This window comes from Hyposmocoma kahamanoa, unplaced genomic scaffold (genome assembly GCF_003589595.1).
Source record: "Hyposmocoma kahamanoa isolate Upper Pololo Valley unplaced genomic scaffold, ASM358959v1 289, whole genome shotgun sequence".
Classification (NCBI taxonomy): domain Eukaryota; kingdom Metazoa; phylum Arthropoda; class Insecta; order Lepidoptera; family Cosmopterigidae; genus Hyposmocoma; species Hyposmocoma kahamanoa.
Window position 1 is genome coordinate 464,267 of NW_020653777.1, and position 12,898 is coordinate 477,164.

Here is a 12,898-nt window from a genome sequence, read left to right on the forward strand (position 1 = left end):
GGCCCTTTTATGGTAAGTTCCTTTTTACCTTAACCTGTATATAATTTAAGTAGGGAGTGTTTTATACCATTGTACCTGTTTTTATATCATTGTTTTGTTACAGCCTTTACGCCTTTACTTTACCTGTTCTTTTCCTTTCCTGTACTCTTTGTATATATGTTACGCGATAACTCCGGTATTTGTGAACCGATTTTCATGATTATTTTTTTGTTGGAAAGGGGGTACTTCCATACGTCCCATTTCATTTTGAAGAAAATCATCCACCTGTAAGGGTAGGTGTTCACGCATGAAGATTCATTTTTATAAATAGCGCCAAAATTTTACTAAGGAGCAATTATTTTAAAGGTTGATTTTGCTATTTATCCAATTCAAGGCGTTTTTCTCTACTTATACTTTTTTTATTATCTCCAGTGTCAAGTCCTGTATAGTGGCGAATTTAAGGATATTTCAATAAAACTTAGCAAATAGACGTAATTCCACGTATTTTTGAGGTCGGTTTTTTAGTACTCTGTACTGAGATTATTTTTAACTCTCCTTCTTAAGCATAAAACAGTTCAAAACAACTTTTCTTTTGAAAAGTTAACTTAGAACTATTGATCCAGCCTTAAAACACAAATTTAACTACATGTGAGGATATATCGGTCATAACAATTCCACCAAGTAGCTTATTTATAACTATCGCCTTAGAGAACTTGGGCATATGCTCAGTCAGCGCTATTTCACAACTATGACAAAAATGTTTTATTTTTCCTGTTGTAATCAATCTGTATTCGTGTCATACTAGTGAATAAAGTCTTTATCTATCCATCGTAGTGCTCTGTAGGTGGAACTCGACAAAATATAGTAACATTAATTGTATAATCGATAACGGCATGCGTTGAAGCCATTCTACGCGAAGCGACACTGCACGTGCAGTTCATTGTACCATAGTGCAGTTCCGCCTACTGCGATTTTACCTTTACAATCAGTTACATCAGCGCTCTATGCCACTTTAAAAAAGACAGTGTTTTTATAACATCGGACGGTTTCAAATTTGAATTATTTCATAAACAAAACCTTGTCACTTAACTTTTCAATAAGGCAGCGTCTACAACTAGCTAGCTATTTTGAAACTGTCATCTTTAGAATATGTTTTTTCTGGCTTCTTTACGATTATTAAAAAAAGAACTAAATTTTTTATATTGATAATATTCGAAAACGGTCATCAAAATAGAAAACTGTATGCATGCCGAATGAGTAAAGAAACGCGTGTCTCCGCGTTCTACTGGCCATATAAACACACCGGCGCGCCATCACACTCGTCAACTCCGTTCTCGTCAATCATTCAGATTTATTTGATAGCATGATTCTGTTCTATTTCCTTAATGGCAGCCACTAGGCTTGGGCCAGTGTCAGTTTCGAATAACATAATTGAATGTCTGATGAGAGAACGTAAGATAAGGGTCTGGTGAAATTACAGGCACATGGGACTTGTCAACTTACGCCTCCTGAAATGCGGCGCAGTGGCAGTACCCCTCAGATCTTTGTGGTTTAAAGCTCTGAACGGCACTGGAGCTGTTATGGAGAGGCGTGTCGCTTACTACCAGGCCCAAGGGTTGTTCTGCCCGTCCTTAAAAAAGTGTTTAAACCAATTATGCCTATTGGTTCAGTTCTATAAAATGTATTAATGTTAATTAATTTGTTGTTGTTTCCATCTTTGTAGCGATTCGGATTTTTATCTGTTAAAATTTAAAAAATCTAATTAAATCGCCTGACTCCTAGAGGGCGCCAAGATATTGATTGCACCCACGTGTACAAGGGCTCAAGCCGATTCAGCGTCGATAAGTGTGGAGACATCTTAATCCGAAACTCCCAACGGCATTCCTATCGTTAACATAAAGAGTCTATACAAGCTCTAAAAAAATATAGTAAAATTGAGGATAAACACTGATTACTATATGGTGTGAAAAGACTATTCCTAAAAATTTTCGCGATAGAAAAAAACATAAACTTACTTCCTATACCAAAGATTTTTTTTTATATATATCAACTGAAGTAAACAGAACACGTATAATATTTGATACAAAGTTTTCAAATGGCTTTGATTTCATTTGTAAAACAAATAAATTCTGAAATAAAGCCAGTGTCTCTGTTGCTCGACTCAAGCAAAATGGAAATTTTTTTAATTCGACCTGAGGTAGTACAGAGTCTTAAGTCACACATCTTTTTTTTCATTCTGCTAAAAGGTATTTTCCTTTCATTGTAGCAGCGTGTAAAGCTTTCGGTTTCCTTAACAAATAATCCTTTAAATCGCGTTTCTTGTCAGAAAAAACATGTTCTAAAAACAAAAAGGATAATAATTTATTTATTAGACTAATATTCATTTTAATTTTTTTTTAACTCTCTATTTTCGAATTAACGAAATAATCTGGCCAAGGCAATTTTCATAAACATATTTTTAGGGAACAATTGCGTTTTTTAGTGATTTTCTCAATCAAGTGACCACACCGCTCCGACCTCAGACGCGGCGCTTTTTTTTTTCGACGTAACACTTTTTCCAATCGACTCAAGCCGAATCCGAGTTGATCAGTGTGGTAACTCCTTAAGTCAAATAGACGTTTGGCGTGACATTTTCAAAAAACCAATAACGCTTCAAAACTTGAAACATACGAAATAAATAGTAGTACAAAAAACATAATTGCAATGCCACCGGTCTGTATTTCATCTAATGCGATTGGCCTGCTGGATATAATACACTTCAATATTCAAATAATAAAAAAACCCACGGAAATTACGCAGAAAATACTAGTCAAACTTAAAAGTTTATTATTTTGTAAATTTATTGTTTAGTTTTTAGTAACTGTTGACTTTTTAGTCATTCAGTTTTTATGATTTTTTTAAATTAAATTTGACCAACTTGTGCTGGCCCAATTTTTTTCGTCCCATACAATGAAACGATCATGAAACTCACTCTATAAACACTAAAAAAACCATATCGAGTTCTTAGATTCAGTCATCCGTGACCATGGGACCTGTAAAGGGCCCGAAACGTCGGTTTGTTTGAAAAAACAAATATACGCGATTTAAATCCGGAAAAATAGTTTCATTTACTAAAAAAACCAATTTTCTTCACTTTTTGTGAACTCACTCACGCTTGACCAAAAGAATTGACTATGCCAAAGTTGTTTTTCCCAAAAAAAGACTTAATGGTTCCTAACAGTTTCCTTGTATCTTCTATGGTTTCGGATTTCCCCATACTGTCCCATTTACAAAAAACACTGTATATTAGCAGACTACATCATCGACTCGCCATTGAAGAGCCGAATATCAAAAAATTGCAACGGCTGTTGAATAGTATCTCGTTGGTTAGCCACTTACTCTTTTTAATTTTTAGCGGAATACCAAACGTACAAAATCCAGCCGTTAACACTATTCACACACATCTGAAATAATTTAAAATTAGCACACTAGGGGACTTACAATTTGTTACTGGCTCTTGGGCCAGAAACATTGGTTTGTTCGAAAAAACAAGTGTGCGCGATCTAGATCAGAAAATATAGTCTCATTTCAAACTCCTTAAAAACTCGGTATTTCTTCATCTAACAGACAAAAAAACTAAAAAACGCTATTGTTCCGTAATTTCTAACTACAAAGTTTACAAATTAGTACCTTATCTAACGCTTTATACAGTATGCAATTTATACATTACCTCATATTTTTGCAACTTGACCAGTTAGCAGAGAGTGTTCAAACAGTTATATTCCATCATGTACAACTGATAGAACACGCGGAAGATATTGTTAAAAATGTTCCGTTAGTATAACGGTCAATGGAACATGTTAAATGCACAAGCGTTTCAAAAAAAACAATTTTGGTGGTGCAGTAAGGAAAAATATATTATTCAATCCCCTGCCTTAATACTATGGCATGAATGATATTCAAACTATGACAATATTGAAAATTAAACTTTATTTATAGTATTGAAATGTGAGTTTTGAAAATTAACTACTTTTTTTATACCAAGTGAATAACGGAATCTATAAATTCTGTTTCAAACAAACTCCAATCTTAAAACTTCAGTCTTTTTTTAACAAATAAGAAGCTAATGCTAACAGACTTCTGAATATACTTAATTTAGATTAACATATTTAGGACAGGACATTTATGCGCTCAGTACACTTAAAATAGGAAGAGTAGTGACGAGGCATACTTAAATTACCACTAGTCCTACTAGAAGTGCAGTAGGAAAAAATGATGTGAGATGAAACTTTGAGATCCCGGTATTGGGATGTATATGGGTTGATATGGAGGAAAGAAAACACTCTCTACTAACTTGCCAAGCATCAATTTTAATCTACAAATCTAGCATTACTTTAAAAACAAAAAATATTTTAATTTATATTTTCTAAAACAGTATACATTAATATTTTACATTTATAATTATATTAATAAATTGCTTACAGTCGGGACATATTTTTTTACAGAAATTGTTTTAGTAAAAATAAACTTAAAAACAATCATAAAGCATTGCCAACATTTGCCCACAATTTTGAACGAAATAATAATTACAGTTCTGCCCTCTTTGTCATAACTAACGCATTTGCATTTCGGTAACTTTCGAGATATAGACCTAGTCTTTTTTGCTAGTAAAAAATTAGTTATCATATTATGCTGATTTTGCTTAACAATAAAACTGAAAGTAGATAAAACCGATTAGAGGGGGCTGTAGATCTGTTTCTCTAATCCTAGATATGTTAAATATCTCAAATTTGCTAAAAATGTCGATTACGTTACTTATGATAAGGAGGGCAGATTTATACATCAGATCAACTACGAAAAGCGGCGAAATCATATCAGAATCTTGCCGGACATAGGGCAGTTTCTTTTTTTAAAGTAAATAAATATTGTGAACAGAAAATGGCTATATGTTCGGCGTGGCGTGTTGATTTTTTTATTATTTCTCCGTAATTGAACCCTTTACATACATTTAAACTATAATTAAAAAACACAAATAGTTCATACACTTTATCAAATGACATTAAATAAAAACGGAATTCACTTTGGAAAAAATGGTGGTAGGACCGCCGAGAAAAATCTGTCCGTGGATTCAACTTAAGGTTAAAGTGCTTAAAAATATTCTATTAATTCGTTTATCTATTCCTGAATGTACAAATTAAATTTTTTTATCGCCGACTGTAAGCAACAGGACATCAGTTCATTTTATGTACAAAAAATTGTCATATATATTTTTTTGTGTATTTATTTAACTAATATCTTTAAGTTTCGTTACGACGAGGCCATTTTTTATTATACAATTAGTTTCTAGGGCCATTTATATATATTTATGAAGGACCTAGTCAACGTCACTTGGGTATTTACTGTCAAAAACAAAAATGCCCGACAGCTATACATTGTAACGTGCCTTCTAGTGACTGTGATAATAGCAACTCGGTTGACGCCTGTTTCAAATTTGTATCATTTTGGCCTACATGTCCACAATGTATTCTGTGATATGTGTGAACCACTTTATTAAACTGTATCAATTGCATAGAACCTGAAGACAGAATGCACATCACAGATAATTTTGCGAATCTCTGTAGTATGTCACCGACACGCGTCACGATCGTTAGTTTGGGTTAGATATGTGCGCTGCCGTATGATAGAGTTTACCAGCGTAAGGAATATTTATTTTAATGACGTATCACCTTCTTCGTTAATTATAAATTAATATTATAAATGCGAAATTACCCCTTATGTTTTCACGCCAAAATAGCTGAACCAATTTTAATGAATACATAGGCTACTTTTTGTCACTAAAATAAATGTTATATGGGTGAAATACGGGAAAAATGGTTGCATGGAGAACCAATTAAACTACGAATATTAGTGTAGTACAGTAGGCTATTCGAAGTACTTATTATACACAGACGAAATCGCGGGCACCAGCAAGTTTACTAAATTTCAATGATTTTTTGCACAATTAAAAATGAATTACACAAAGTCTACGTACATCGTATGCACAGACATATATCTACATAGACGCCGCAAGTGTACGTACTTCGCGTGCCCAAAGTGAAATTCACTTACTTGCCGCTGCTACACTTCAGAACGCGCTCGACCGTTATCGTAGATAAACACCAGTCGAAAACGCGAAAAATGCATAATTCTGCTATTATAAACTGCAAAAGCACCATAACTGTGGGTAAACGTGTAAACAGAGACGTTTCCTTCCACGGGCGAGTGATTTTGTAATCAGAAGATGCCTAATTTATTTTAAAAACAATTATTTTGGTTTTGTATGAATTTCGAGAAAGCATGATTTGTAATATATTGCGGCTTTTACTAGGTGCGATATATTTGTGATCCTTTGTGAATACGCCACGAATATCGAACGAACGCACTTTTGTATAATGCATTCAGTTTCGTGGTACGGCCGCTTGTACATTCTTTTGGCCAAATTTAACAGTGATGTATACGTTAGGCAACACCGTTCTCGATTCTGATCGATTTTGAAAACAAAGGGACGAAAATTATTATGACCTTAGCAATATTATAAAAATATTTTGTTATTTTCGTTTTTTTTTTCAGTTTTGTAGTAAGTATCTGTTATCAGTAGTATCTGCAATTTCGATAATTTTTGCAGCACGTTGCCTCGAATGTCCGAATGTAGTGAGCAAATAATTACCTACATCGCCAGATATGTAGTACGAGTAATACAAAAAAATAGAAAATGCGAAGAATGTAACAGTGCGCTGACGAACGTGGTCTAGTTTATCCCACCAAAGATGCTAGCCAAATATGCCGTAAGTAAGTAGCAGAATTAGAAATCCGAGAAATCATGACCAAATCACAAAAACTTTTTACCCGAGGCCGACATTAAGTAAACCTTTTCTGATTAGTAAGATTTCACGATATTTTGTCAGCAGTAACATTTTCGGTTGTCTTACCGTTCACCAATTTCATCAATCACGGACGGAAAACCATCTAGTAAATTTAGTTAAAGCAGTTGCAAGTCCATACATTGAGGTGCGTTTTCAGGGCAGGTACGAGATTTTTAAAACAAACAATGTGTATGGAAAAAGGACGAAGGGCTATTTAATTCCAACATTATTTAATGATCTTCCTTCACACTTAAAATGTTTGCAAGGTAATAAAAGTTGCATAAAAAATGAATTAAAGAAATATTTGTTAGATACATTGTAGTAATTTAGAGAGCTGTAATTGAGTAACAGAATGAAATGTTATGTGATTGTAATGTAAGCGTAGCAACCAAACTCTCCCGATAAACTTTTATGAAGTTTCGGAGAACATGTAATTGACAAGATAAATAAATAAAAAAATAAAAAAGTCAATCGATAACATCTATTACAAAAATACGGTTATATAATAAGCTTATTTTATTTCAAGGACAATACTTTTAATATTTGAAGTTTAATTTTTTTAAGTAATCAAAATTTTTAAAAACAACTTGTAATAAAGGACAGTTATACCATCTTGTTTTGGTATTTTTCTACTATATTAATATTTCACGACTACCTGTAATAAACGATTACTGGAATCGATTAATTGAATGGAATACGTGTATTCCGTTCAGTCAATCGATTTAGCGCGGTAGGAGGTTTCCCATCACTAAATAGTTCTTGTGACGTCATGGTGGATACATAAAATGTGGCACGCTTAGTTTTCATACAAATTGCTGTACTTGCGGCATCTGTCTAGATATATGTTTGTGATCGTATTTATAGTATATTTAATTACCAGAGTTTATTTTCACGTTATAGTTTGTTTATAAACATTATTTAAGTTGATTGTTGCTAGTAATAACTATTTTTAAGGCATCGCTAAGATAAAATTTTAAAAACGTGAAAACGAATAGAAAGATTGTTTTAGGCAATGTTTTTTGGTGTCTTTTTTAACATCTGAAAAATATATGCCACGATGTGTTCAAGCCGATCATGACGTCGCCTCTGGTTCAAAAATTTTAATGATGAGCGCATCTCTGCATTTTCCGTGTTGGTGATTATGATACATGTGGGTACGCCAAAATGATACAAATAATAGAGGCCAGCGAAGTGATAGCCGCTCTCGCCGCGCTGGCCAAGATACGGATTGAATCGACTATAATAATACTACTGTAGAATACTTTGAAGATCTTTCAAATTGTTTCAGATTCTGAAAATACAGAATATACCATTGTCCGATTGCATTGGATCGATTAGCGAAGGGCAAATATACTGGAGCTCGCACGTCTCCGATCCCGACTTTTATGTATTGTAAATTATTGGGGCATAGTCAAGTTAGAACATATCGCCTTTCACTATCGAAATACGGACGTGCTAATTAAATGACAATAGACTGAGTGTTATTGAGTTCTTTTTAATGCTGACAAATGGGAGTGATTATGCCGAGATCACCGATCGGCAGTGTCTCTCGAATTGCCAGTTAATTATTATCTTATAAAGGTATCTTCGAGTAGCACCAATAGTTTAGCGGAAGCGGCTGCTTCTGCTGCATATGTAGGTGGTCAAATAGGCAGATGGCCTATCTGATAGATAAGCGGCTTCTGTCACCTTAAATGACAGTCTTTAAGGTCGTCAATGCATCATCCATCGTGGGACCTCTGTCTGCTGTCATTGCGCTGGCTATATCACTTTCCATTAGCTTATTGTAATTTCAAATTAACTGTCACAGCTTAAAGAAAACTCAAAACATTACAATATTCTGCAACACCCTGTTAAGACAAAACCATTAGGATTTCTGTCGTTCAATTGAATGTAAAGGGAGCCAGGTACAATCCTTTCAATGCTTCAGCGCGGGGATTTATCATACAACGGTAAATATATATATATACTTAGTACTGCACGCCTTAGTGTCTTGCTTTTGTCACTTTACCCATAATCCGATGCCAAGAACCATAGGAAATAGGTTTTGGTTTATCAAAAGCCACTCAAACCAGTATTGGATGACCACTCGTGTCCATAAAAGCCTCTTGAAGTCAAAGTTCGACTTAAAATTGTCTTGGTAACGCGTCTCGTAAGTTTATTATTAATATTTATTTTAATAATTAACTTTAATTAAGTTAATACAGTCTGTTAAGATGTATTGTGACCACTCACTGACACAGTGTCCTTAACGGTCAACCTGCAAAAGAAAAAAACATTGTTAGTTATCTTTTTCATAATGCCAACAATTTGAATAATGGTCACGAATCTTAATTCGGTAAATTATGTACGATGGATAATTATTTTATTAAATGGTGCCCAGGAAAAATATACTTTTATTGTAATGTTTATTATTATTATTATTCTCCGTGCAACTGAAATGCAAATGAGAAAGGAAGGTAATGAAATATTACTAAATATTTAATTTAGTAAACTCACTGTCATACTATTCTTAGCACCATTACCTCAAGATACTACGTAATTGCATCGCCTTGGAGTTTAATCTCTTGCTTAAATATATAATTAAAGTAATAATAAAAAATCATCTGAAAAGGGTAGACTAACTGATTAAAATGCTAACTACAAACATTATTGTGTTTACTACATTTTACAGCATGAAAAATTACATAGAAATCAAATACGAGATACTCACTCTAAGACGATGAATTATGAAAAAAATATTCTTCGTAGTCCTACTATTACTAGTAACAAAGGGAAGAAATCTTGCGTGCCTCTAGCAAATAACTACAGTCCTACTCTCGTAGTACAAAAGGGAACATACCCACTCCTAGTCATACAGGTCGTTATCATGGTCGTTCGGCGACGAGCTCGGCCGCGGGTGGGTGACGAGCCCTGCGCCCGCGCCGCCCGCACCCCCCGCCGTAGCGCCCGCGCCGCCGTAGTTCAGGAAGTCCCACACCAAGATTGTGTCGTCGTGTGACGATGAGACGATTTGGAACTCGTCGAATTGTAATCGGAACACTCGGCCGGTGTGTTCCTAGAAGGGCGGCAAGTTATATAAAGTTCTATTGAATATCACAATGTTTTACTATCATGATATTAATTTATTTTTTGTTATATTACTCCACTAGTTTGTTATAATAATTAAAACAAAGATCGAAATGTAATGTCCACTTTTACAAATACAATTTTTTTTATTGCCACAATTTTTATCTATACACATATCATAAACTCTCTATAATGTGTTCAAAAACCGCAAATTACGATCAGCATAAAGGTAAACTGTTTTGTTAGAACAAATTTCTTATGTGTGAAAATGTTATTACATTCAAATTACGACCATCTCTGAAAAACAAAATAATTTGATTCGACCTCTATTCTAATATCAGTCGAGATGAAGTTTCATTCGAAATGAAATGTGAATAGCAAACAATTTTGACAATCTCACACGTTACTTGATATCGAACGATATGATAGTTAGGGCCGATTCTAGTTTGTCTATGAATTAAAAATAACGGTTGTGTGATATGCGTGAGAAAAGTTCTTATTTGCCGCCATTTCGCCAGTCGTAACATGCGGTTCCCGAACACATCACAGAGAGTATATAGGAGATACAGGAAAACTGTCTTAGGAACCATCAAGTCTTTTTTTGTGAAAACAGTTTTGGCATGTCAATTTTTTGGTCAAGCGTGAATTGTCCATAGAAATGAATAAAATTGATTAATTATTTTTTTTTAGTGCTGGTCGACTCAATTTCATGTAAGGATTTCATTGTATGGGAAGAAAAAAATTGGTCAAAATTAATGTAATGTTATTCATAAAAAAATAATAAAATTGATTAATTTTGTCTTAATGCTGATAGAGTTATTTTCATGTAACGATCATTTTATAGTATTGGAAGAAAAAATCAGGAGAGCAGAAGTTCGTCAAATTTAATAAAAAGTTTTTTTCATACTAAAACATTTCACAAGTACCTCTACTGCTACTTCATGTCAATGGCTTTCTATAATAGTGGCCTGTCTCAAAAGCATCTAACTCATCACGAAGATTGTTTAAAAAAATTAAGACGTGTCTGCTAAGCAAAATTGAGTCATCGTAGACTTTTTTAACCTGTGAAAAGCTCGGTGTCTCATTTCCAATAAAAATTATTGTTTTTAACCAACTTTAAAAAAGAAGGAGGTTCTCAATTCGACCGTAATATTTTTTTTATGTATGTTACGCGATATTTGCGTGTTTGTTTCGTAACGGAATTTGCGAACTGATTTTGATGATTCTTTTTTTGTTGGAACGAGGTGACCTCAGTATTGGACCCGTTTAAATTTGAAGAAATATTCCACCTCTGGGTAGGGATAAGTGGAAATGATATTCGACTTACCCCAACCAGTGACGGTGTGGTAGGGAAGAGCGGAAAAAAATCCACTTGTCCCCACCAGGCCCCCCTGGTGGGGACAAGTGGACAACTGGTGGGGACAACTGGTAGGAACCAGTGTAATAGGCCATTCCGAATAACCGATTTTAATAAAACTAGGCAAATAGGTGTCATTCCACGAACTTAGGTCGGCTTTTTATAGAAAAGTTACAATTATCTGAACTAATCTCGGTAATAACTCAAAAAAGGAACTACATTATATATAATTGAGCACTATTTTTGAAAAGCACACTTTGAGATGTTAAATTATGGTGCATTCTAAATCCATCATCGACAAGTGCGGTAAGTCCCAACACAGCACCTGTTGTCCATTAAATACCTAAGTTGAACATACCACTAGCGTCCTAAGGCAAAGGTCTTGATGTGGCGTCCTGACGTCCAAAGCAGCAGGCAAGTCCCATACTTTGATTTTACCGTCGTACGCGCCGCTCACTATCCGTTTGTTGTCGAAACTGTAACACAACATTCCATTATACAATACGTCACAAATCTGCATTTCTACAGGTCCTGTAATAAACTCATATCGACTTCTTAGTGCCAGCGCAAATGCTATTACAATAGGAGCGTCGAAAGAAAAACCCATATGTCATATTTTGACTTATTCTTTCATTTGACAATTCGACTGTGAACTGGCAATCGGTACTATCTCAATTTTGACAACTTTACAGGATGAAACCAACAAGCAAATAATTTTTTGCTTCATCCATTTTTGCATCACCATCATGGTAAAGTTGTCAAAATTAAGATAGTACTGGTTGCCAGTTTACAGTCGATTTGTCATAGAGATGAGGTAAAGTCGATAGATTTTTAGTGTATTTGATTTTTGAAGCAAATCTCTCTTAGAGTCTATGCACACGGCGTATTTTATAAGCACCGACGACGTTCATGCGTTTGTATTGATTGAAACGCGCGCAAACATCGCGTTGCAAGCAAGAAGCTTATATGCTCCACTGGAGTTTACACTTAGAATTTCATGTGGAAGACAACTTTTGCTGTGATTTTTTATCCTTTTCACACTTCGTGCCCAGTACAATACATGCAAAATAAACACTCAAAACGAATAGTAGTAACTTAGTACAGTTACTAAATGATTTCTCTAAATCTTAGGATATCTAAAATTTTAGACTCAACTCACACTGGCGCAGAGTCGAAGTGTCGCGTCGCGTCCTTTTCAACTACAAAAAGGGGAAGGCGAATTCGCGCGATTCCGTATTTGCATAACACATATTTCCTTACTAATGGGAAAATACAGATGAATATGCTATAGGCGAAAAACATGATGCGTCGCGACGCTTCTACTTTGCACCAGTGTGAGTTGGGCCTTAAGATAAACACGCAGTGTGCGTGCTTGTTTCATTTCGTAAACTAACGGAATTAAAGAAAAATCATACAGCGCGTCTGTGGCGCAGATGACACGCGTTTACGGCAACATTGAATTTATGAACGTGTGCAAAGATTTACTTGCTGCGATTGAATTAAAAAAAAAATTGAAAAACGAATTACTCTCACTTCACGTGAATGATTCTTAAAATGTATTTATAGATAGGAAATGAAACTATTTTTCCGGATTTAAATCGCGTATATTTGT

The 12,898-nt window shown here is 34.6% G+C and overlaps 1 protein-coding gene across 1 annotated transcript in view; it reads right to left on the reverse strand.

Annotated features, from left to right (window-relative positions):
- Positions 1–7,641: 7,641 nt before the first annotated feature.
- The window catches only part of LOC113229171 (F-box/WD repeat-containing protein 11), a 32,414-nt gene continuing 27,157 nt past the window's right edge, over positions 7,642–12,898 (reverse strand). The window contains exons 9-11 of the mRNA XM_026462688.1: positions 11,645–11,762; positions 9,703–9,918; positions 7,642–9,120 (exon numbers count right to left, since the gene is read on the reverse strand). Coding sequence (XP_026318473.1) covers positions 9,709–9,918; positions 11,645–11,762 — 328 coding nt within the window. The 3' untranslated portion in view covers positions 7,642–9,120; positions 9,703–9,708. The remainder of the gene's footprint in view (positions 9,121–9,702; positions 9,919–11,644; positions 11,763–12,898) is intronic.